This window comes from Globicephala melas, chromosome 2 (genome assembly GCF_963455315.2).
Source record: "Globicephala melas chromosome 2, mGloMel1.2, whole genome shotgun sequence".
In the NCBI taxonomy this organism is placed as follows: Eukaryota; Metazoa; Chordata; class Mammalia; order Artiodactyla; family Delphinidae; genus Globicephala; species Globicephala melas.
The window spans coordinates 115,747,655-115,770,173 of record NC_083315.2 but is presented as its reverse complement, the minus strand read 5'-3'; the positions used below and the strand labels follow the sequence as shown (position 1 = coordinate 115,770,173).

Below are 22,519 nucleotides of genomic sequence, written 5' to 3'. Positions count from 1 at the left end.
TCCATCTCATGTGAATGTGCTGCAGGTGGCTTTGAAAATGGCTTTTCAACTTGGAAATCATTTCTTTAATTGGCCTTTTTATGCTTGGATGATGTGCACCTCCATCCTGGTGTGTGATGGTTGCTGGACCCAGGTTATGAATCTCAGCAGTTTGGGCCCCAGAACCCTTCATCTCCAGCAACCAGGGAAAACCTTGGTTTCCACAGGTAGCAGATGTGTACATTGATCTTTTCCTCCCTTAAGAGGGAAATAATTTATTCACAGTTTCCTCACACTCATTTCTCAGGAATCTATCAGTTGAGTTTTATGATAACCTTTCTGATGGACAACAGGTATGACTCCCCCTAAAGGTCACGTGTGAAGCAGCTGCACTGTTTCCCTTTCTCCTTGGGAGCTGTAAAGAAGAATAGATTCCATGTTGTGGCTCCTAAGGCCAAAACCTTGCTTACCAGCCTAGCAACTTCAGAAATTTCCCGGCCCACCTGTAGGAGCAGTCCAACGCTACAGTACAAATGACTTCCAAACAAACATTTTCTACATACTAAATTAGAAAAATAACAGCAAAACCAACAAGGAGGTGACTCACAGGGAAAAAAGAGGGGCAGATGGGATTTATCTACTCCTTTTTGGTTTCTTTACCTGAGTCCAATTTTGAGAATGTTAAGCCCTCTCCTTTCTACCCACTGTTTACCACAGAGTCTTCAGATTTCAGTAGCTGACTTAAAGCAGGTAACTTTTTTTCAGCCTTCCAAATGGACTAAAGATGTTGTCAGGTACAAGATATTTCATTAAGGATCTGTCTGGTTTCTTGAGGGGGTCTAAAGTTTGGACCTTAGACAAGGTAACCTACAATTGGTCCCTACTAATGAGAGACAACAGGAAGGCTTCTTCCAGGGTTTGTAAATGAACCACCAACTGGAACGCAAAGAAAATTCCACATCTCCTTGCTTTGTACAATCAACATTTTTCTACTAGTTGGTGTATGACCTTGGAGCCACCCAACACGTTAAATAGCTTCACACTTTAAAAAGGGGGGTGGGGGGGAAATGAGGGGTAAAATTATTTTGCGGGGTTTGGCATAAATCTGTATTTCAAATAAGCTATGTGTGAGCTGCGTCTTTGAGAAGAACACGTGCAATGCAGTTTTGATCTTCATTTTATAGATGTACATAAGTAATACAAGGCCTGTTTTGATCATACAATTAAAAACAAATGTGATCCAGTATTGTAATACTCTTTGTCACCAATATTCCTGAATAACAACTCTCAATCAGTATGGGAACCATCGTGATCGAATGGCTTTGGAGACCTGGAGCTCCGTCCTCATTTTTGCCTGTGAACTTCTCCACATTCCATCTGCAGGGTGGGGGCTCTTTCACAAGTAATCATCCTAATGGGATAGCGTTTTAATGCGTGATAGGCTCCTGAAAGAAATAATCTAAAAACATTTTCAAAATGGTTTTCACAGTCTCCTTCTAAGTGCTTTGCTTAACATTTAACAACTATCTTCACTATGATTATGATTTAAGAATTACAATTTAAGACTTTTTCAGAAATGGTGGTGTTAAAGCTGTTTGTATCAGAATGCTTTTAGCTGTAGGTTAGCAGAAGATCTAACTGGAAGCAGCTCAAATAGTAAAGGTTTATTTTTAATTTCACATAACCAGCAATCTGGAGGTAGGATGCCAAGATTGGTTCATTGAGCAGCCCAGGTCATCAAGGTCCAGGTCCTATTTGCCTTTGATGGCCGTGCTCAACTTGTGGGCAATGATATCTCACTTGGCCATGGTACACAGGGATCTCATGCAGTGAGGACAACATCTAGTGGAAAAGAGGGGCTTTTCTTCCTATGTGCTCTTTTCCTTAGGCTAGAAATCCAAGACTTGCAGCATGCATCCCTCCCTCTTTGCTGGTACAATGGGCTAGGCTTGGGTCGTATGTCCATGCTCAACCCACTCAAGGGGTTGGGACCACCATGATAGGTTTGAAGAACTCTGCTTCACCCCCTGGACTGGAGAAGGGGACAGTGAATACCTGCACCTCAAGGAACAAGGAGGGGTGAGGAGGGTATCTGTTAAGTCAACAGCCAAAGGTGCTCCCCGCTGACTTTTTGGATAACAACAGTTTTTATTTTATTAATATTTCTGTGTTTTATTATATTACTGAACTATGCATTGACTTTTCCCCACACTGACAGAATTATCCTGGTGTCTCTCTTAAGGGAAAAACTTTATCCTATGGGGAAAAAAAGTTGATCCTAGGGCCTACTTTTTTTTTCTCATCTGATCCACCTAGAAAATATTTAATAAACAACCCAAAAGTTTTCCCAGGAAATGATCCTGTTCATCTCAGCCCAGATCTATCAGTTGTGCAGGTAGTGTGGTATATTACTTTAAAAGAGAATTGAATGGAAATGGACTAGAAACCTGAGTTTTAATTGCTGCTTCTTCTTCCTCTTAAAATAAGAAATGACAAAATATTTTTGCAACAGAAATAACTTGACTTTTCAAAGGTGTTTGTAAAAATGATTTTATTTTAAGAAAAACTACAATACCTTTACAGCTCAGTGGTCAAGGAAAGAGACTGTGAGGACAGTGGAACTTGATTTGAGTCGCCTGTTTGGTAGTGATAGGCTCACAGGCTTCACCTGCAAAATGAAGAAAATAATTATTGCTACTTCAAAGGATTGTTGTGAGAGTTGGATGAGATTAAATATGTCCATATGCCTTCATATATTTATTCTTAACAGAGTGGCTAGTCCATATTAAGCATTCAACAAATTTGACTATTTTTACTTATAACAATGTCAACAAAAGTCTATACACATCCAAGTTAACATTTTCCTACACAGGATAGTTAAAATCGAACTCACAACTTTTAGAAGAAACAACTCTGAGAAACGATATATGAGGGCTTCCATACAGTTATACAACAGTTTTATGGGAGGTCTTGCGGTTGGTTCTTGTGTCTCTTCCAAAGAGTTCGCCAGTTGGCTTGATGTGGGTCAAAACTTAAAACCACTGTGGTGGGGCTTCCCTGGTGGCGCAGTGGTTGGGAGTCCGCCTGCCGATGCAGGGGACACGGGTTCGTGCCCCGGTCCGGGAAGATCCCACATGCCGCGGAGCGGCAGGGCGCGTGAGCCATGGCCACTGAGCCTGCGCATCCGGAGCCTGTGCTCCGCAACAGGAGAGGCCACAGCAGTGAGAGGCCCGTGTACTGCAAAAAAAAAAACCCCAAAAAACAAGAAAAAACAAACCACTGTGGTGGTTTTACTGTCTTTCCAGTAGACATTAGAATCTCACTTTCCATTCATTCAGGGAGTCGACTGAATGTCCTGGGAAGTAAGCGGGATAAAGCATGTTGATATGGGTGTCACAAATCTCTTAACTTCCCTGCTTATTGTCCTGGTAAGCTATATGCTCTGTATTTCAAGCCAAAATTACATGAACACAGAAAAAATTGGCAGAATGAACAGTGCATGTAAGTACAAACATCAGTTCTTTAGCCAAAAAGAAAGTATCTTCTTCATAAAACATTACAAGTCCTTTTGGTTTTTTAGAATCTGTATATCATACTTTACATTAGGAAAGCTTCCAGTAATTATCTAATCAAGTCAGAAAAATATGTCATCAGCTTGAGGCCTTACCCACGTTCTCTTGCTCACATTTTTAAAAAAAATTTTGTTGAAGTATAGTTGATTTACATTTACAATGTTGTATTAATTTCTGCCGTACAGCATAGCGATTCAGTTATGCATATATCAATATATATTTGTTTTCATATTCTTTTCCTTTCTGGTTTATCACAGGATATTGAATATAGTTCCCTTTGCTATACAGTAGCCCCTTGTTGTTTATCCGTCCTATAAATAGTAGTTTGCTAATCGCAAGCTCCCAGTTCTTCTCTCCCTCACCCCCTCTCCCCCTTGGCAACCACAAGTCCATTCTCTGCCTATGAGTCTGTTTCTGTTTCATAGATATGTTCATGTCATATTTTAGATTCCACATATGAGTGATATATGGTATTTGTCTTTCTCCTTCTGACTTACTTCGCTTAGTATGATAATCTCTAGGTCCATACATGTAGCTGCAAACAGCATTATTTCATTCTTTTTTATAGCTGAGTAGTACTCCATTGTACATATATACCACATCTTCTTTATCCATTCATCTGTCGATGGACATTTAGGTTATTTCCATGCCTTGGCTATTATAAATAGTGCTTCTACGAACATAGGGGTGCATGTATCTTTTCGAATTATAGCTTTGTCTGGGCATATGCCCAGGAGTGGGATTGCTGGATCATACGGCAACTCTATTTTTAGTTGTTTGAGGAACCTCCATACTGTTTTCCATAATAACTCCACCAATTTACATTCCCACCAACAGTGTAAGAGGGTTCCCTTTTCTTCACACCCTCTCTAACACTTATTATTTGTAGACTTCTTAATTATGTCCATTCTGACTGGTGTGAGGTGGTACCTCATTGTAGTTTAGATTTGCATTCTTGATCACATTTTGGGTGTGACTCTTTGGATTGGCCCAAGTGCTACTCTTACCTGACCGAACGCTTTTCATGGGAGAGGGCGTGGTACGGAGGTACAGCAGCAGCCACTTTGGCTGTAGGGACCAATTTCCTGATCCGGGACTTTGGGTTGTAAGTACATAAAGGAATTTATTATAAATGTTACTGGGTATCTCAAAGGATCAAAAGCAAAGGGAAATGTCAGTATTTAAGAAGGGTCACGGTGTAACTAGGCTTAAAGAAATCCTGTCAGCGGGATCACACTCACAGTACCAGAACTTCTCTATCTTTCTTCTTTGTTTCCCTGAACGATGGCTTCCTTCTTTCTTACCACTGCAGATTGACAGAAAACATGACTGCTGTTGATATTCTAGCTTTATATCTTAGAGCTTCAGCCACACAGAGTGAGGCTGACCTTTTCAATTCCAATTCCAAAATCCTGGAGAAAAGCACTGCTTGGGTCAGATTAGCTGGGGCACAGAGGCAGAAAACCACTTGGATCCATGTAGCGAGATGCCCAGTCAACCACTGCCTACAAGCAGTATCATATTGTACTAATACGTTGGTTCCAGTGGTTTAAAAAAAATTGGGTGGGGCAATTCTCAGCAGAAGAGGTGCCAGCCTGGCTATTCCATAGTTGCCCGATATTGCATGGATATACTGTAAAAATAATGCAAGGAAGTACATAGTTCTAGCTTCCCATTTGCCAGCAAATGCTGCCCGTGGTCCTTGAGAATCTCCCTTTAAAGCTCTTCATTCCTCATTAGAGAGTTCAGGTTGGTGGGATGGCTGGAGCTGGTGGGGGAGGGGAAGATGATTGCACATGAAAGGAGCAGAGCAGAGAGTGGAGAAAGAGGACGTATCAAGGAAGCATGGCCAACATGAAGCAGAGGGCTCTGGACCTCCCAGCTCTTTTCAGATTAAATCCTTATGGCTCTCCCAGCTGCCTTTCTTCCCTCCTGCCTTACACCTCTTTTTAATATTTTCTCTCATCATTTTTAAAATGAAGACCTTCTGTGTTGCTTATAAGACTTCTTGTCCTCCTCCAGAGAAGCAGTGCTCCACGTTAGGCAAAAGTTCAAAGTAATGCAGAGTTTGTCTCTTCAGAAAAGTGCTTTCCCATGTCTTCTTGTTCTTTTTCTTAGAATAACAAAATCTGAGGATTGGAGTAAACCAAGCTCGAGGTCCCTCAAATCCTTCCATTGCCGTGTACGTCCATTTCTGGCATCCATGATGAGTGGCCATCCAGACCGCTTGACCACGTACCAAAAGGAACTCACACTCTTCAAGAGAGTCCATTCTATCTTCAGATAGTTCAGATTATTAGAAGTACTTCCTCGTATTAAGCTCCCACTGAGCCAAAAATGTGTCTTTCCTTGTTGCTTGAACCTGTTGGTCCTAGTTCTACCACCTGGAAACAAACAGAAAAGTCTAATCTCTTTCCTACATGCTCATTTTTCAAAAGATCCATCATGTTCCTCATGTTTGTCCCTAAGCTCTTTCTTCTCCAGGCTGAGCAACTGTTCGTCCTATATCTGTTCTCCGTTGTATGGGATTTCAAGTACCTCTATTAATCAGGACACTCTGTCCTAAAAGCTTTACTTACTTAAATGTTCTTCTTTGTTTCCCCCCTATACCCAGACATACTCTTCCAGATGTGAAAAAATCAGCCCAAGAAAAACAGAACTAATAATGTCTTTTATTATAAATATAGAACTTCTATTCAGGAAAATCACATTTATCTTTTAGGAAGACCAAACCTATGCTTAGTCACTCTCATGCTGAAAATTATATAATAATTAATTTATAATGAAATTTAAATGACAAAGAGTATTTAAGTTTTACAAGTGAATTTCAGGCATCAGTAGTTGGAATGGAAAGGAGGTGGGGGGGAATTCATGAATTCCCATAGTTCTTCAAAGCAGATTCTGCTTTACTTCCTATATACAAATGCTAGTACTATTCATTAGGTCGAAAATAGTGGGCAAAATAAGACCACATCAGGGGATCATTTAATTCCTTTCTTCCTCTTCATAAAATCCATAATCTTAACAAATATTTGTGTCCTGGTTACATACACATGTGTGCACACCCACATGCTGCGGAGCGGCTGGGCCCTTGAGCCATGGCCGCTGAGCCTGCGCGTCCGGAGCCTGTGCTCCGCAACGGGAGAGGCCACAGCTGTGGGAGGCCCGCGTGCTGCAAAAAAAAAAAAAAAAAAAAAAAGAGGTCACCATGTTGGATTGGGTGGCACAGTGGGTTAATCTGAATAAATTCTTAACGTTATTGTTCCAGAAGCTCAGCTAGAAGCAGAACCCAAATAAGGGAGATGGAGTGAAGTTTGATGGGTCAATCAGAGAAGCTCCAGCTTTCTCTAGGATATTAAATGTATATCCTAAAATAGGAACACGTTGAGTCCTGCCTTTATCTGTAGCCACTTATGGGTTCACCAGGGAAACTGATTATCTCAGAAAATGATGCAGAATATTCTCTTCTGTTGAAATATTTTCAGGTTTAAATGAGGGTATAGCATATATATATGTAAAGATTCCAGGACAGACAAATATAAAAATCTTAAATTTTAATGAGAAGTAAGTGGTGACTTTTTATAAAACTTATCATAAGCATATGGCACTCATTCTTTTTTTTCCTAAAAGTGTCTGAATATGTAACCATGAGTCCCTCAATATTGGCAACAATAGCTGTCCCATGCCCTGTGAGATTGCATATCAGCAGGGGAGTTTGACATTTCTTCTGTCAGCAGCGTATGTCCCTGTAATTAGCCCTCCCTGACCTCCTTCCATCTCCACCAAGGAAGTTAAAAAAATTATGACTAATTCAGGACAGAGCTGGGAGCCCTAGTTCCACAGCCATAGAGTTTGTTAGTTCCCCTGTGTTAGTAAACCTAAAATTGAGGTTTTCATCTCCTGGTTAGCCTCAGAAGTTTCAGTCTAGTGGGCTTAGGTATAGCACTAACCTCATTTGGTGATCACAGGGAGGAAATGCAAGACGGTAGACAGCTTGAGGCTACTACCAACCACACAACTGGAAAACTAAATTCAAGATTCCTTAGATTAAGGAGGGCTGACTTTAGCTTTAAGGTACAACTCATGATTATGTTTAGCAACTTACCTAAGGGGTTCCAGTCTCAGTATCATTTATTCCTCTTCTCAATGTCATAGTAGATATCATAATCTCTTCACTTTAAAATTAAAACAAAGGAAGATTTCACGACTGATGTGCTACATTGAAATTGGGAATACTTTAAGATTAGTTGCTTCATCCATAAACAACAGCACAATCACCTGTTTCCTAATTCCCTTACTTATATAAATCTTTTTATTTCTCCAATAGGTTGTTCGGTTTTTACAAGGGAATTCTGCCACCCATCTTGGCTGAAACACCAAAAAGAGCAGTGAAGGTAAACATTGTATGCCTTCCCACCAACTGAAAATAGACTGTAGTAAGAGCTTCAGCATCAACACATCCCACCATAAATGATGGGACATTAATGGAAATTAAACATAAAATACTAAAACTTCTAAAATTTTTAAAAATCTTAAATTTTTTAAATTGTAACAATTTTTATCATAATTAGACTTGGTCAGTCTCTCAAATATTGCTATGTTGATTTGTGGATTATTTTTTTCCAGGTAAAGGCATTCCCTTCTAATGGAGAAATTATACAAAAAGCACAGTGGTGAATGAAATTCATGTAATCAAACCACAGCAGCCACAAAAGAGCTTGGACTTTTTCTCAAGGCAATTCATAACTTTGCCTTTGGAGCAATAATTATTAAAGAAAGAGAGAGGGAGAGGAGAGGAGAGAGGCGAGGTAGAAAAGCCTTTCTCCTTAAATCATTCTCATTTTATGAACAGAGCACACTAAGACATTATATTTCTTTGTGTATGATTCTCATATAGCACATTTATTTGGTGTGCTAACTTCATTTTTCCCCCTGGTCTCCTCTGTTAAAATTCTCTATTCTGGTTTTCACAAAATCATTACTTCCACTACACTCATTTCCATTCTTTTTTTTTTTTAACATCTTTATTGGAGTATAATTGCTTTACAATGGTGTGTTAGTTTCTGCTGTATAACAAAGTGATTCAGCAATATGTACACATATTATCTCCTCCCTCTTGCGTCTCCCTCCTACCCTCCCTATCCCGCCCCTCTAGGTGGTCACCGAGCTGATCTCCCTGTGCTATGCGGCTTCTGCATAATCTTATAACTATGGACATTTATGTACTACCTGCTGGTTCAGTATCTGGATAAGAACATGGAGATCTAGCAGGACCTCTGGGGAGAAAGAACTAAATCTGATCGTGCTTTTATAAGTTCTTTCAGACAAAAGTCCTGATCCCAGTGGCTCTGACTGGCATTGCCCCTCCCCCCACACCACTGACATCACCAAATATGGCTTTGTCTTTCCATAATAAGGATAACATAAACTTAGACTGAAAGACTTCCTTTCCAGCTAATGACATAAAGTTTTTTTCACATACATTACTCAATTTGTGTTCCCAACATTCCTGAAAGGTAAGAAAAACAGCTTATATACTTATATCAGTTAATTAAGAGGGTGACTGAGTTAAAAATTATGATTAAAAAAACCCAACATATATACACAGACACCAGACTTTTACATCCTGTGAAAATGGTGATTTAATAGGATTTAATTCAGGTCTAGAATTCAGAAAGCAAAGCTTTAAAACATGCTTTCTCTGTAAATTCATCCTCTTCGTTGCCATAGTTTTTGTGATTTTATATTATTACTTCAATACAAATTTCATTATAAGGATCTGAATCAAAAAAAAAAAAAAGAAAAGGATCTGAATCGCAATAGAGAATCTGGAAAAAGTTCACCAAAGTACACAAGAGGGCTGAGTTGAATTATGAAATGGCTTCACTTGATAAAAGATTGCCCAAGTAAACAAACAGAGCATAGTTCCTGTTCAAAAGGAAAGTCACTTTGTCTCCATGGAATTATATATTCATTTGTTCAGAGTTTTACGTGTATAAATAAAGTAAACTATAATTAGTTTTTCATGGAATATTTTTTCTTAATACTGTATGTTGGAGACAATTTAAACTTTAAGAAGATTAAGGTTTATCAATGTTGAACAGTCTTTTACGGAAGAAAAAAAAACTTGAGCTTTACAAAACTGAATTAGTCTCTACTTAAAAAAAGCAATGCTCCCTGCCAGAACAATGGTTAACAGATGAACTTCTGGGCAACTGGATATGGTGTATGTGTCCCAGACATGTTGTTTCAAGTAGATTTTACCTTAAAATTATTGAGACATATGGTAAGTACGTTGGCTTTTTAAGTATAACTTCGAGTTTAGTGTATCTTTGCCAGATGGATAGCACTTGTTTTTCAGCACAATTTATGAAAACACTCATTTTATAGATACTTTATCTTAGTATTTGTGAGGAAAATGATCATCTGATTGCAACAGTTTCATACATCATAAACTGCTTCATTGTATGTCATCAAAGTTTACTTTGAAAAAATATTCAGAGACCATAGATATATACACACACATACATACGTATATATGCTCTCTGAATATTATGTGTGTGTGTGTATATAAACAGACAATGTCTAGAAACAGATAATGTTGTTTTTTCTGTACTTTATTCTTTGAAATGAGATTCATCATTAAAATAATGAGATTCATTTATGCTAAATAAATGAAACTTCCCTTTTCACAAATGAAGACAGAATTAGTATTGTAGTTAGCAAAAAGAAATGAAGACCTCAGAAAGAGACCAGCTGTTTACTCAGGGATGGCAGGAACAACGTGCCAGGTTCCAGGATCTAGTCTTGAGCTTCACAGGTCCAGAAACACCATTATTCCATGGTCAGATTCTCAAGGACTGCTTAATGCTAACCAAACTCATGAAAGATTATATTGATATACTATGAAGTCTATTTGTTCACCACTGTATTTCCAGCCAAGATGAAGTCACAGGGACCAGATTTTCTCTCCTGCCTGAAACAGCAAGAGCAGAAAATGAACAACATATATGAAACCACAATTTTTAAGACACTGGACATAAGACAAGGAGGGAGAGTCATACCTGAGATGGAAAACAAATGAGATGAGCCCTATGGATTGCCCCAGGTCACTGGCTTGAGAGAGTTTCCAGGGACACACAGGAGAAATCCAGTTGACTCCCTCAACCAGTGGACTCCCTGGGTTGAGAAGGAGCTGAGAGGCCAGGGAGGGCAAGGCACCTAGAGCTCCCAGGCCATAGCACCAGAGAAGGAGAGAGCTGCACAAAGAGAGACACCTAAGGTCTTCAGAGGGATGTCTCAAGTATTCAGCTGACCTGAGCACATATGAGGAAACAAGCAAGGCCTGGAAACAGCTGTCCGAAGTATTCAAGGGATCAGTGCTGGGCAGTCATGCAGAGCTGGGAACAGTGTCTGTTCCCACCAGCCAAACTGGGAGGCCTCAAAATGCACAGGGTGGAAGAGACCTTCAAGATGGCGGAAGAGTAAGACATGGAATTGACCTTCCTCCCCACAAATACATCAGAAATACATCTACACGTGGAACATGTCCTACAGAACACCTACTGAACGCTGGCAGAAGACCTCAGACTTCCCAAAAGGCAAGAAACTCCCCACATACCTTGGTAGGGCAAAAGAAAAAAGAATAAACAGAGACAAAAGGATAGGGATGGGACCTGCACCAGTGGGAGGGAGCTGTGAAGGAGGAAAGGTTTCCACACACTAGGAAGCCCCTTCGCTGGCGGAGACAGGGAGTGGCGAGGGGGAAGCTTCGGAGCCACGGAGGAGATCGCAGCAACAGGGGTGCGGAGGGCAAAGCGGAGAGATTCCCGCACAGAGGATTGGTGCCGACCAGCACTCACCAGCCCGAGAGGCTTGTTTGCTCAACCGCCAGGATGGGTGGGGGCTGGGAGCTCAGACTCGGGCTTCGGAGGTCGGATCCCAGGGACAGGACTGGGGTTGGCTGCATGAGCACATTGTGAAGGGGACTAGTGCACCACAGCTAGCCAGGAGGGAGTCTGGGAAAAGTCTAGACTTGCCTAAGAGGCAAGAGACCATTGTTTCAGGGTGCGCGAGGAGAGGGGATTCAAAACACCGCCTAAACGAGCTCCAGAGATGGGCGCGGGCTGTGGCTATCAGCGCGGACCCCAGAGACGGGCATGAGATGCTAAGGCTGCTGCTGCAGCCACCAAGAAGCCTGTGTACAAGCACAGGTCACTGTCCACACCTCCCCTCCCGGGAGCCTGTGTAGCCCTCCACTGCCAGGGTCCCGTGATCCAGGGACAACTTCCCCAGGAGAACACACGGCACGCCTCAGGCTGCTGCAACGTCATGCCAGCCTCTACCGCTGCAGGCTCGCCCCACATTCCATACCCCTCCCTCCCCCTAGCCTGAGTGACCAAATCCCCCTAATCAGCTGCTACTTAACCCCATCCTGTCTAGGCAGGAACAGACGCCCTCAGGCGACCTACACACAGAGGTGGGGCCAATGCAAAGCTGAACCCCAGGAGCTGTGCAAATAAAGAAGAGAAAGGGAAATCTCTCCCAGCAGCCTCAGGAGCAGCAGATTAAATCTCCACAATCAACTTGATGTACCCTGAATCTGTGGAATACCTGAATAGACAACGAATCATCCCAAAATTTAGGCAGTGGACTTTGGGAGCAACGATATATATGTTTTTTTCCTTTTTGTCTTTTTGTGAGTGTGTATGTGTATGCTTCATTGTGTGGTTTTGTCTGTATAGCTTTGCTTTTATCATTTGTCCTACGGTTCTGTCTGTCCGTGTTTTTTTGTTTTTGTTTTTTTTTTACTAAGTTTTTAGTGCTTGTTATCATTGGTGGATTTGTTTTTGGTTTGGTTGCTCTCTTCTTTCTTTTTTTTTCTTTTTTTATTGCTTTTTAATTTTTAATAATTATTTTTTATTTTAATAACTTTATTTTATTTTTTATTTCTTTCTTTCTTTTTTTCTCCCTTTTCTTCTGAGCCGTGTGGCTGACAGGGTCTTGATGCTCCAGCTGGGTGTCAGGTCTGTGCCTCTGAGGTGGGGGAGCCGAGTTCAGGACATCGGTTCACCAGAGACCACCCGGCTCCACATAATATCAAACAGCGAAAGCTCTCCCAGAGATCTCCATCTCAGCGCTAAGACCCAGCTCCACTCAATGACCAGCAAGCGACAGTGCAGGACACCATATGACAAACAACTAGCAACACAGGAACACAACCCCACAAATTAGCAGAGAGGCTGCCTAAAATAATAATAAGGTCACAGGCATCCCAAAACACACCACTGGGCACAGTCCTGCCCACCGGAAAGACAAGATCCAGCCTCATCCACCAGAACACAGGCACTAGTCCCCACCACCAGAAAGCCTACACAACCCACTGAACCAACCTAAGCCACTGGGGACAGACACCAAAAACAACGGGAACTACAAACCTGCAGAAAAGGAGACCCCAAACACAGTAAGATAAGCAAAATGAGAAGACAGAGAGACACAGAGCAGATGAAGGAGCAAGGTAAAAACCCACCAGACCAAACAAACGAAGAGGAAATGGGCAGTATACCTGAAAAAGAATTCAGAGTAATCATAGTAAAGATGATCCAAAATCTTGGAAATAGAATGGAGAAAGTATAAGAAACATTTACCAAGGACCTAGAAGAACTAAAGAGCAAACAAACAGTGATGAACAACACAGTAAATGAAATTAAAAATTCTCTAGAAGGAATCAATAGCAGAATAACTGAGTCAGAAGAAGGGGTCAGTGACCTGGAAGATAAAATAGTGGAAATAATTACCACAGAGCAAAATAAAGAAAAAAGAATGAAAATAATTGAGGACAGTCTCAGAGACCTCTGGGACAATATTAAATGCACCAACATTCGCATTATAGGTGTCCCAGAAGAATAAGAGAAAAAGAAAGGGACTGAGAAAATATTTGAAGATATTTCCCTAATATGGGAAAGGAAATAGTTAATCAAGTCCAGGGAGTGCAGAGAGTCCCGTACAGGATAAATCCAAGGAGAAACATGCCAATACACATATTAATCAAACTATCAAAAATTAAATACAAAGGAAAAATATTAAAAGCAGCAAGGGAAAAGCAACAAATAACATACAAGGGAATTCCCATAAGGTTAACAGATGATCTTTCACCAGAAACTCTGCAAGCCAGAAGGGAGTGGCAGGACATGTTTAAAGTGATGAAAGGGAAAAACCTACAACCAAGATTACTCTACCCAGCAAGGATCTCATTCAGATTTGACGGAGAAATTAAAACCTTTACAGACAAGCAAAAGCTAAGAGAATTCAGCACCACCAAACCAGCTTTACAACAAATGCTAAAGTAACTTCTCTACGCAGGAAACACAAGAGAAGGAAAAGACCTACAATAGCAAACCCAAAACAATTAAGAAAATGGTAATAGGAACATACATATTGATAATTACTTTAAATGTAAATGGATTAAATGCTCCAGCCAAAAGACATAGGGTGGCTGAATGGGTAAAAAAACAAGACCCGTACATATGTTGTCTACAGAGACCGACTTCAGACCTAGGGACACATACAGACTGAAAGTGAGGGGATGGAAAAAGATATTCCATGCAAATGGAAATCAAAAGAAAGCTGGAGTAGCAATTCTCATATAAGACAAAATAGACTTTAAAATAAAGACTATTACAAGAGAGAAAGAAGGACACTACATAATGATCAAGGTATCAATCCAAGAAGAAGATATAACAATTGTAAATATTTATACACCCAACATAGGAACACCTCAATATATAAGGCAAATGCTAACAGCCGTAAAAGGGGAAATTGACATTAACACAATCATAGTAGGGGACTTCAACACCCCACTTTCACCAATGGACAGATCATCCAAAATGAAAATAAATAAGGAAACACAAGCTTTAAATGATACATTAACAAGATGCACTTAATTGATATTTATAAGACATTCCATCCAAAAACAACAGAATACACTTTCTTCTCAAGTGCTCATGGAACATTCTTCACGATAGATCATATCTTTGGTCATAAATTAAGCCTTGGTAAATTTTGGAAAATTGAAATTGTATCAAGTATCTTTTCTGACCACAGTGCTATGAGACTAGATAGCAATTACAGGAAAAAAGTCTGTAAAAAATAAAAACACATTTAGGCTAAACAATACACTACTTTATAACCAAGAGATCACTGAAGAAATCAAAGAGGAAATCAAAAAATACCTAGAAACAAATGACAATAAAACACGACAACCCAAAACCTATGGGTTGCAGCAAAAGCAGTTCTAAGAGGGAAGTTTATAGCAATACAATCCTACCTCAAGAAACATCTCAGATAAACAACCTAACATTACACCTAAAGCAATTAAAGAAAGAAGAACAAAACCCCCAAAGTCAGCAGAAGGAAAGAAATCATAAATATCAGATCAGAAATAAATGAAAAAGAAATGAAGGAAACAATAGCAAAGATCAGTAAAACTAAAAGCTGGTTCTTTGAGAAAATAATCAAAATTGATAAACCATTAGCCAGACTCATCAAGAAAAAAACGGAGAAGACTCAAATCAGTAGAATTAGAAACGAAAAAGGAGAAATAACAACTGACACTGCAGAAATACAAAGGATCATGAGAGATTACTACAAGCAACTATATGCCAGTAAAATGGACAACCTGGAAGAAATGGACACATTCTTAGAAAAGCACAACGTTCTGAGACTGAAGCAGGAAGAAATAGAAAATATAAACAGACCAATCACAAGCACTGAAATTGAGACTGTGATTTAAAAATCTTCCAACAAACAAAAGCCCAGGACCACATGGCTTCACAGGCGAATTCTATCAAACATTCAGAGAAGAGCTAACACCTATCCTTCTCAAACTCTTCCAAAATATAGCAGAGGGAGGAACACTCCCAAACTCATTCTACGAGGCCGCTGTCACCCTGATACCAAAACCAGACGAAGATGTCACAAAGAAAGAAAACTACAGGCCAATATCACTGATGAACATAGATGCAAAAATCCTCAACAAAATACTAGCAAACAGAATCCAACAGCACATTAAAAGGATCACATAACCACGATCAAGTGGGATTTATCCCAGGAATGCAAGGATTCTTCAATATATGCAAATCAAGCAATGTGATAAACCATATTAACAACTTAAAGGATTAAAAACCATATGATCATCTCAATAGATGCAGAGAAAGCTTTTGACAAAATTCAACACCCATTTATTATAAAAACCCTCCAGAAAGTAGGCATAGAGGGAACTTACCTCAACAAAATAAAGGCCATATATGACAAAGCCACAGCCAACATCATTCTCAATGGTGAAAAACTGAAACCATTTCCACTAAGTTCAGGAACAAGGCAAGGTTGCCCACTCTCACCATTATTATTCAACGTAGTTTTGGAAGTTTTAGCCACAGCAATCAGAGAAGAAAAAGAAATAAAAGGAATCCTAATTGGAAAAGAGGAAGTAAAGCTGTCACTGTTTGCAGATGACATGATACTATACATAGAGAATCCTAAAGATGCTGCCAGAAAATTTGTAGAGCTAATCAATGAATTTGGTAATGTAGCAGGATACAAAATTAATGCACAGAGATCTCTTGCATTCCTATACACTAATGATGAAAAATTTGAAAGAGAAATTAAGGAAACACTCCCATTCACCATTGCAAGAAAAAGCATAAAATATATGGGAATAAACCTACCTAAGGAGACAAAAGACTTGCATGCAGAAAACTATGACACTGATGAAAGATATTAAAGATGATACAAACAGATGGAGAGATATACCATGTTCTTGGATTGGAAGAATCAACATTGTGCAAATGACTGTACTATCCAAGGCAATCTACAGATTCAGTGCAATCCCTATCAAACTACCAATGGCATTTTTCACAGAACTAGAACAAAAAATTTCACAATTTGTATGGAAACACAAAAGATCCCGAATAGGCAAAGCAATCTTGAGAAAGAAAAATGGAGCTGGAGGAATCAGGCTCCCTAACTTCAGACTACACTACAAAGCTTCAGTAATCAAGACAATATGGTACTGGCACAAAAACAGAAATATATATCAATGGAACAGGATAGAAAGCCCAGAGATAATCCCACATACATATGGTCACCTTAATTTTGATAAAGGAGGCAAGAATATACAATGGAGAAAAGACAGCCTCTTCAATAAGTGATGCTGCAAAAACTGGACAGCTACATGTAAAAGAATGAAATTAGAACACTCCCTGACACCATAAACAAAAATAAACTCAAAATGGATTAAAGACCTCAATGTAAGGCTAGACACTATAAAACTCTTAGAGGAAAACATAGGCAGAACTCTCTGTGACGTAAATCACAGCAAGATCCTTTTTGACCCACCACCTATAGAAATGGAAATAAAAAGAAAAATAAACAAATGGGACCTAATGAAACTTAAAAGCTTTTGCACAGCAAAGGAAACCATAAATAAGACAAAAAGACATTCCTCAGAATGGGAGAAAATATTTACAAATGAAGCAACTGACAAAGGATTAATCTCCAAAATTTACAAGCAGCTCATGCACCTCAATATCAAAAATACAAACAACCCAATCTAAAAATGAGCAGAAGACCTAAATACACATTTCTCCAAAGAAGATATACAGCTTGCCAAGTAACACATGAAAGAATGCTCAACATCACTAATCATTAGAGAAATGCAAATCAAAACTACAATGAGGTATCACCTCACACCAGTCAGAATGGCCATCATGAAAAAATCTACAAACAATAAATACTGGAGAGGGTGTAGAGAAAAGGGAACCCTCTTGTACTCTTGGTGGGAATGTAAATTAATAAAGCCATTATGGGGAACGGTATGGAGGATCCTTAAAAAACTAAAAATAGGACTACCATATGACCCAACAATCCCACTACTGGGCATATACCCTGAGAAAACCATAATTCAAAAAGAGTCATGTACCAGAATGTTCATTGCAGCTCTATTTACAATAGCCAGGACATGGAAGCAACCAAGTGTCCATCAACAGATGAATGGATAAAGAAGATGTGGCACATATATACAATGGAATATTACTCAGCCATAAAAAGAAACGAAATTGAGTTATTTCTAGTGAGATGGATGGATCTAGAGTCTGTCATACAGAGTGAAGTAAGTCAGAAAGAGAAAAACAAATACCGTTTGCTAATACATATATATGGAATCTCAAAGAAAAAAAAGGGTTATGAAGAATCTAGGGGCAGGACAGGGATAAAGATGCAGACGTAGAGAATGGACTTGAGGACACGGGGAAGGGGAAGGGGAAGCTGGGATGAAGTGAGAGAGTTGCATGGACTTATATATACTACCAAGTGTAAACTAGATAGCTAGTGGGAAGCAGCCACATAGCACAGGGAGATCAGCTCAGTTCTTTGTGACCACCTATAGGGATGGGATAGGGAGAGTGGGAAGGAGACGCAAGAGGGAGGGGATATGGGGATATATATATATACGTATAGCTGATTCACTTTGTTATAAAGCTGAAACTAACACCCCGTTGTAAAGCAATTATACTCCAATAAAGATATTTTAAAAAATTGTAATGCAAAAAAAAAAAAAAGAAAAGAAATGCACAGGGTATTGAGAGGTGTACCCAGAAGGTGTTTGCCTCTGTATTGCGGAATAGTTAACCCTAGTCTGAGCACTGCTCAGGTCCCACTTGTTAAAAGTAAGACCCAAATGGATCAAACTGTTTCCACGTAATTTAACTGCCTCCCAGAATAGACGATCTGGGAGGTCAGCTTAGTGATCAGACTGCTTAGTGAGCGTGATGAAAGCAAAGGGGAAAGTGCCGTCCGGAGGGCTGGGTCACCCAGGCAAACTGTACCCACCTCCCCTGCCGAAGCACAACTTGACACTTCTCCAGGGACCACACGGCCTGTCCCCGAGGTCCAGCCCCTTTCCTGGGATAAATCCAACCAGACTACCAATTTCAAGGTTCCACTTTATAGGTTATATATAACATATTAATTTGGATTCAAGATTTTATATTCAAGGTTCCCAAAGCCTTGACTGACTACGAATGTTTTCAAACCTCTTAAGTCACACATTTGCATGACTCTGGGTAGGTGACATTATTACACGTTGACCCTCCTAATTTCATCCTTAGAGTGTAACCTCATGTCTTATGTGATAGGGTACCTTTATCACATCTCTGCACTAACTAGTGTTGTGGATGAGAAATATTAAGAAATATCATGAAGGAAGTAAAAGAGTAGTACTCTATAGAAAGGAATTAAAGTAACAACTAATCTACTAGTTCTTAAGAATATAGTTGTAGTACAATGTCTTCTAAGCTTTGCACATGGGAGGCATCCAGTAAATATTTGTTGAATGAATGAATATTTTTATTTAATATTGGTTTCAAACTATGACATTATGTTATTTACTATTATTGAAAATCCATTTTAAAAGATTTTAATATTTCCTTTCTTGAGATAATATTTTATTTTATATTCAGTAAATTAGACTTTGGTTGCAAAGGTAGAAATTAAAACAAGGTTTTTTATTTTTAGTTTGAAGCACTATTTGCTTATTAGAATATGTAATATATATTGTTCACTACTTTTCTTTAATATTTATTTATTTATTTGGTTGCACTGGGTGTTAGTTTCAGCAGGCGGGCTCCTTAGTTGCACCTCACGGGCTCCTCAGTTGTGGCATGCGAACTCCTAGTTGTAGCATGCATGTGGGATCTAGCTCCCAGACCAGGGATCGAACCCAGGCCCCCTGCATTGGGAGCGCAGAGTCTTATCCACTGCGCCACCAGGGGAGTCCCTGTTCATTACTTTTGAATTTAATACATTAGCAACTTATCTCTGATCTGTGAGGCTTCTTTATTTGTAGGAACCTGAATCACTTCATCCTAGCCATTCACCAGAATCTTCCAGCCAGACTGCTGATGAGTACCAACCAGCTGGTGGTAGTTTTTTAAAAACAGTTTTAGAGATGGGGAAATGAAAAGCCTAGAATTGCCCCAAAGTGTAGACTTGGAATTGCCTGTGAGAATTGCTTAGAGTGACAGGTCAAGTCTATGTCCCCACACTTCTCCTTTGAGATCTCAGTTTGTTCCTTAATTCTTTGTCATGACAGAAAGTCAGAAGGAAAAAAAAATGCATCCTCACACTGGAAGGGAGCAAGGTAATGAGGCATTCTGTGAGGTCCATCATCTCCCAGAACTTTCCCGAACCCACATAGACCCCTTAGAGCAGTGTTTCCAAAGTATGGGTCATGACCTGTGAGTCCTGAAATCAATTTGATGGGTCACTAGATGTAGTGGTTCACCAGAAAATTTTTTGATGAAATAGAGTAGAGACAGAATGCATTACACATAGTGAAGAGCTGAACATTGTTTTACAGCAATGTTTTGTTTCAGTTATAAATATGAGTGTGTACTACATGTGCATGTGCACCTGTGCTGGGTAAATAGATTATGATAAATATGGTAAATAGTAGATTGTGGTCAAAAAAGTTTGAAATCTTCTGCCTTAAGGGACTCAGCTTCCAAGGTCAGGGAAGGCAAGAAGACCTCAGCAGAAAGAAAACTCTATCGCAGAGAACCTCTTTCCAAACCACTAAAAAATCATGGCTCAGCAGTGAGCAGTACAGTGTAGTGTAGTGGTTAAGAGCATACCCAGGCTTTGGAGTTAGACTTAGGGAGAAATCTCAATCCTTCCATTCACTAGCTGCAGGACAGGTATCTACAAGTGGGAATCATGGTTGTACTCTAACCTGTTACCTGGTGATGTTGTATGGATTAAATGCAGTAGCACATCCAAAGGCCTTAGCATGTTTCCTAGACCACAGCAAGCTCTCATGAATGATACATGTACATAAGGGATCGATGGTTCCTTTAGTATCCAAAGTGAAGAAAGGAAATGGAAACTAAGATTTTCTGAAAGTCTCCTATGTGCCAGGAATGTCAAGAAATCTTACTCAAGTTCTCTTATTTAAGGACTACTCTAGAAGTTTTGTGTTCTTCAGGGTTAGAAAGGTCAAGCTATACCTCCATAGCTAATTCCGGATTCAAACCTAGGACTGCTTATGTCAAAATCCACGCAGGGTGGTTATCAAAGAATAGTTACGATGATGACCATGAAAAGGAAGAAAAAATAAATTATTTTTTAAACCCAAGATCATAACCCTTTTCCTTTTAATCGTTTCTAGTGCATCGCTCATCAAACCTGTTGTGGCTCCTGGTGGTATTATTTGAACACTAGGATAGTTTCAGGGTTATCACCATCCACTGGAATGTTAGACCAAGAAGACAGGGGTTTCTCTTTGTTTACTGCTGCATCCCCAGTGCGTAGAACCAAGAAATATTTGTTGAATGAGTGAATGAATGAATTCCTGTTTTACAGAAATCTACATCCAGAGTTGGTTTAAAGGAACATAGCACAAAAATAGTCACTGAGTCTTTAAGAGAATCCATCTATCTGGTGATGGCAATGACTCTGGAACTGCCCAAAGACACATGAGAGCCATGTTTACATGGAACTACCTCTTTGTAACAACAGAATATTATTTGGCTCTCAAATCTATATTTATTTCTTGCCCCATAGTACTGGGTTATAAAGTAATAGAGTAGAAGACATATTAAGACCATAAAATACCCAGGCCATTTCTGAGGTCTTGAGAATCAGACCCCAGCAGGACCTAAGAGTGTGTTTTATCAGTGATGTTGGCAGCTACCTAACAGAGTACCCCAGGAGCAAACCATCATGTTCAAGCAGATCGTTGTCCAAAATATATAATATAAAAAGAGAGGAGAGAACTTTATTTGGAACATATTATACAAAGTGATTGATTAGATTTGCCTCCATTGAAATCCATTTACAGAGAAAATTATATTAAACATCATCTACTGAAGGAACCAACAAAATCTTCATCATCGTCAGATTTTTAAGGAAGGAATAAGCAGCTCTCTTTCTTCACTGAGGTTGAGGACAGTCTTACTTTCAGGCAGGGGATGGACTAGATGTCCTTGTTGGGTCCTTCCCTAGTTTATCATGGCATCTTCGTCATCACTGAGTGTTTAGAAATCCCATGGAACAGTAGAGATACACAGCAGTATAAATGCGAGTTAAAGCTGAGAAGTGGATGTCTTTTACAAATGGGTTAGAAAATTGAGCATTCACTGGGAAAGCAGGCCATAGAGAAAACATAGGAGACCAAAGATTTCAGGTCTCTATGCCTATAATTTTGAATCACTGCCATAAAAAAGGAGTCTATTGATGTCTGGGGAAACTGAAAATGGTCATGGTAAATGGAAGCTGTATGGTTCATTTACCGCTATAAAAGATTCCATCAGCTCTTCTGTAGGCTATTATAGCTGCATTTGAAAATGTGAATGTTCAAGTAAGATTCAATAGCAACTACCCAAGACTGGATTAAAAACTGTGTTTGATGGTTTATCATTTTTTAGAATGCTGGTGAATATAATGATTTACTAAAGAAATTTGAGTCAATTAAAAGGTTTGTTGCAGGAAATCGTTATAAATCTCTGGGTTTGGTTTTGTTTCACAGTTTTTCACCTTTGAGCAGTACAAGAAATTGCTAGGATATGTGTCACTGTCACCAGCATTGGTAAGTGAGAGTATTTATTATACTTAAGTGTGTGTGTTATTTCATACAGCAAAATCTGGAAACAAAAACCCTTTTGATTCCCCAAGCTCAGCTACTAAAATATGAATTCGACTTATTCAATGTTCAGCTACTTGTTGAAAGCCATCTTCCTAATAACTCACAATTTGGCCATTTTATAGCTCCCAGTGATGAATTTATGATAATAATGATACGTGTGGAAAGGCCCATATGAGATATGGTCAAGAATATAAAGAGTACATTTGTCAAAGACTCTTTTGAAGCCAAAACATGCGTATGTTTACATACATACTGCACATATCTATTTATG

The 22,519-nt window shown here is 39.4% G+C and overlaps 1 protein-coding gene across 1 annotated transcript in view; it reads left to right on the top strand.

Annotated features, from left to right (window-relative positions):
• SLC25A21 (solute carrier family 25 member 21) overlaps positions 1-22,519 on the top strand; it is a 529,502-nt gene that overhangs the window by 445,270 nt on the left and 61,713 nt on the right. Inside the window, exons 5-6 of the mRNA XM_060293607.1 lie at positions 7,879-7,945; positions 22,132-22,191. Coding sequence (XP_060149590.1) covers positions 7,879-7,945; positions 22,132-22,191 — 127 coding nt within the window. The remainder of the gene's footprint in view (positions 1-7,878; positions 7,946-22,131; positions 22,192-22,519) is intronic.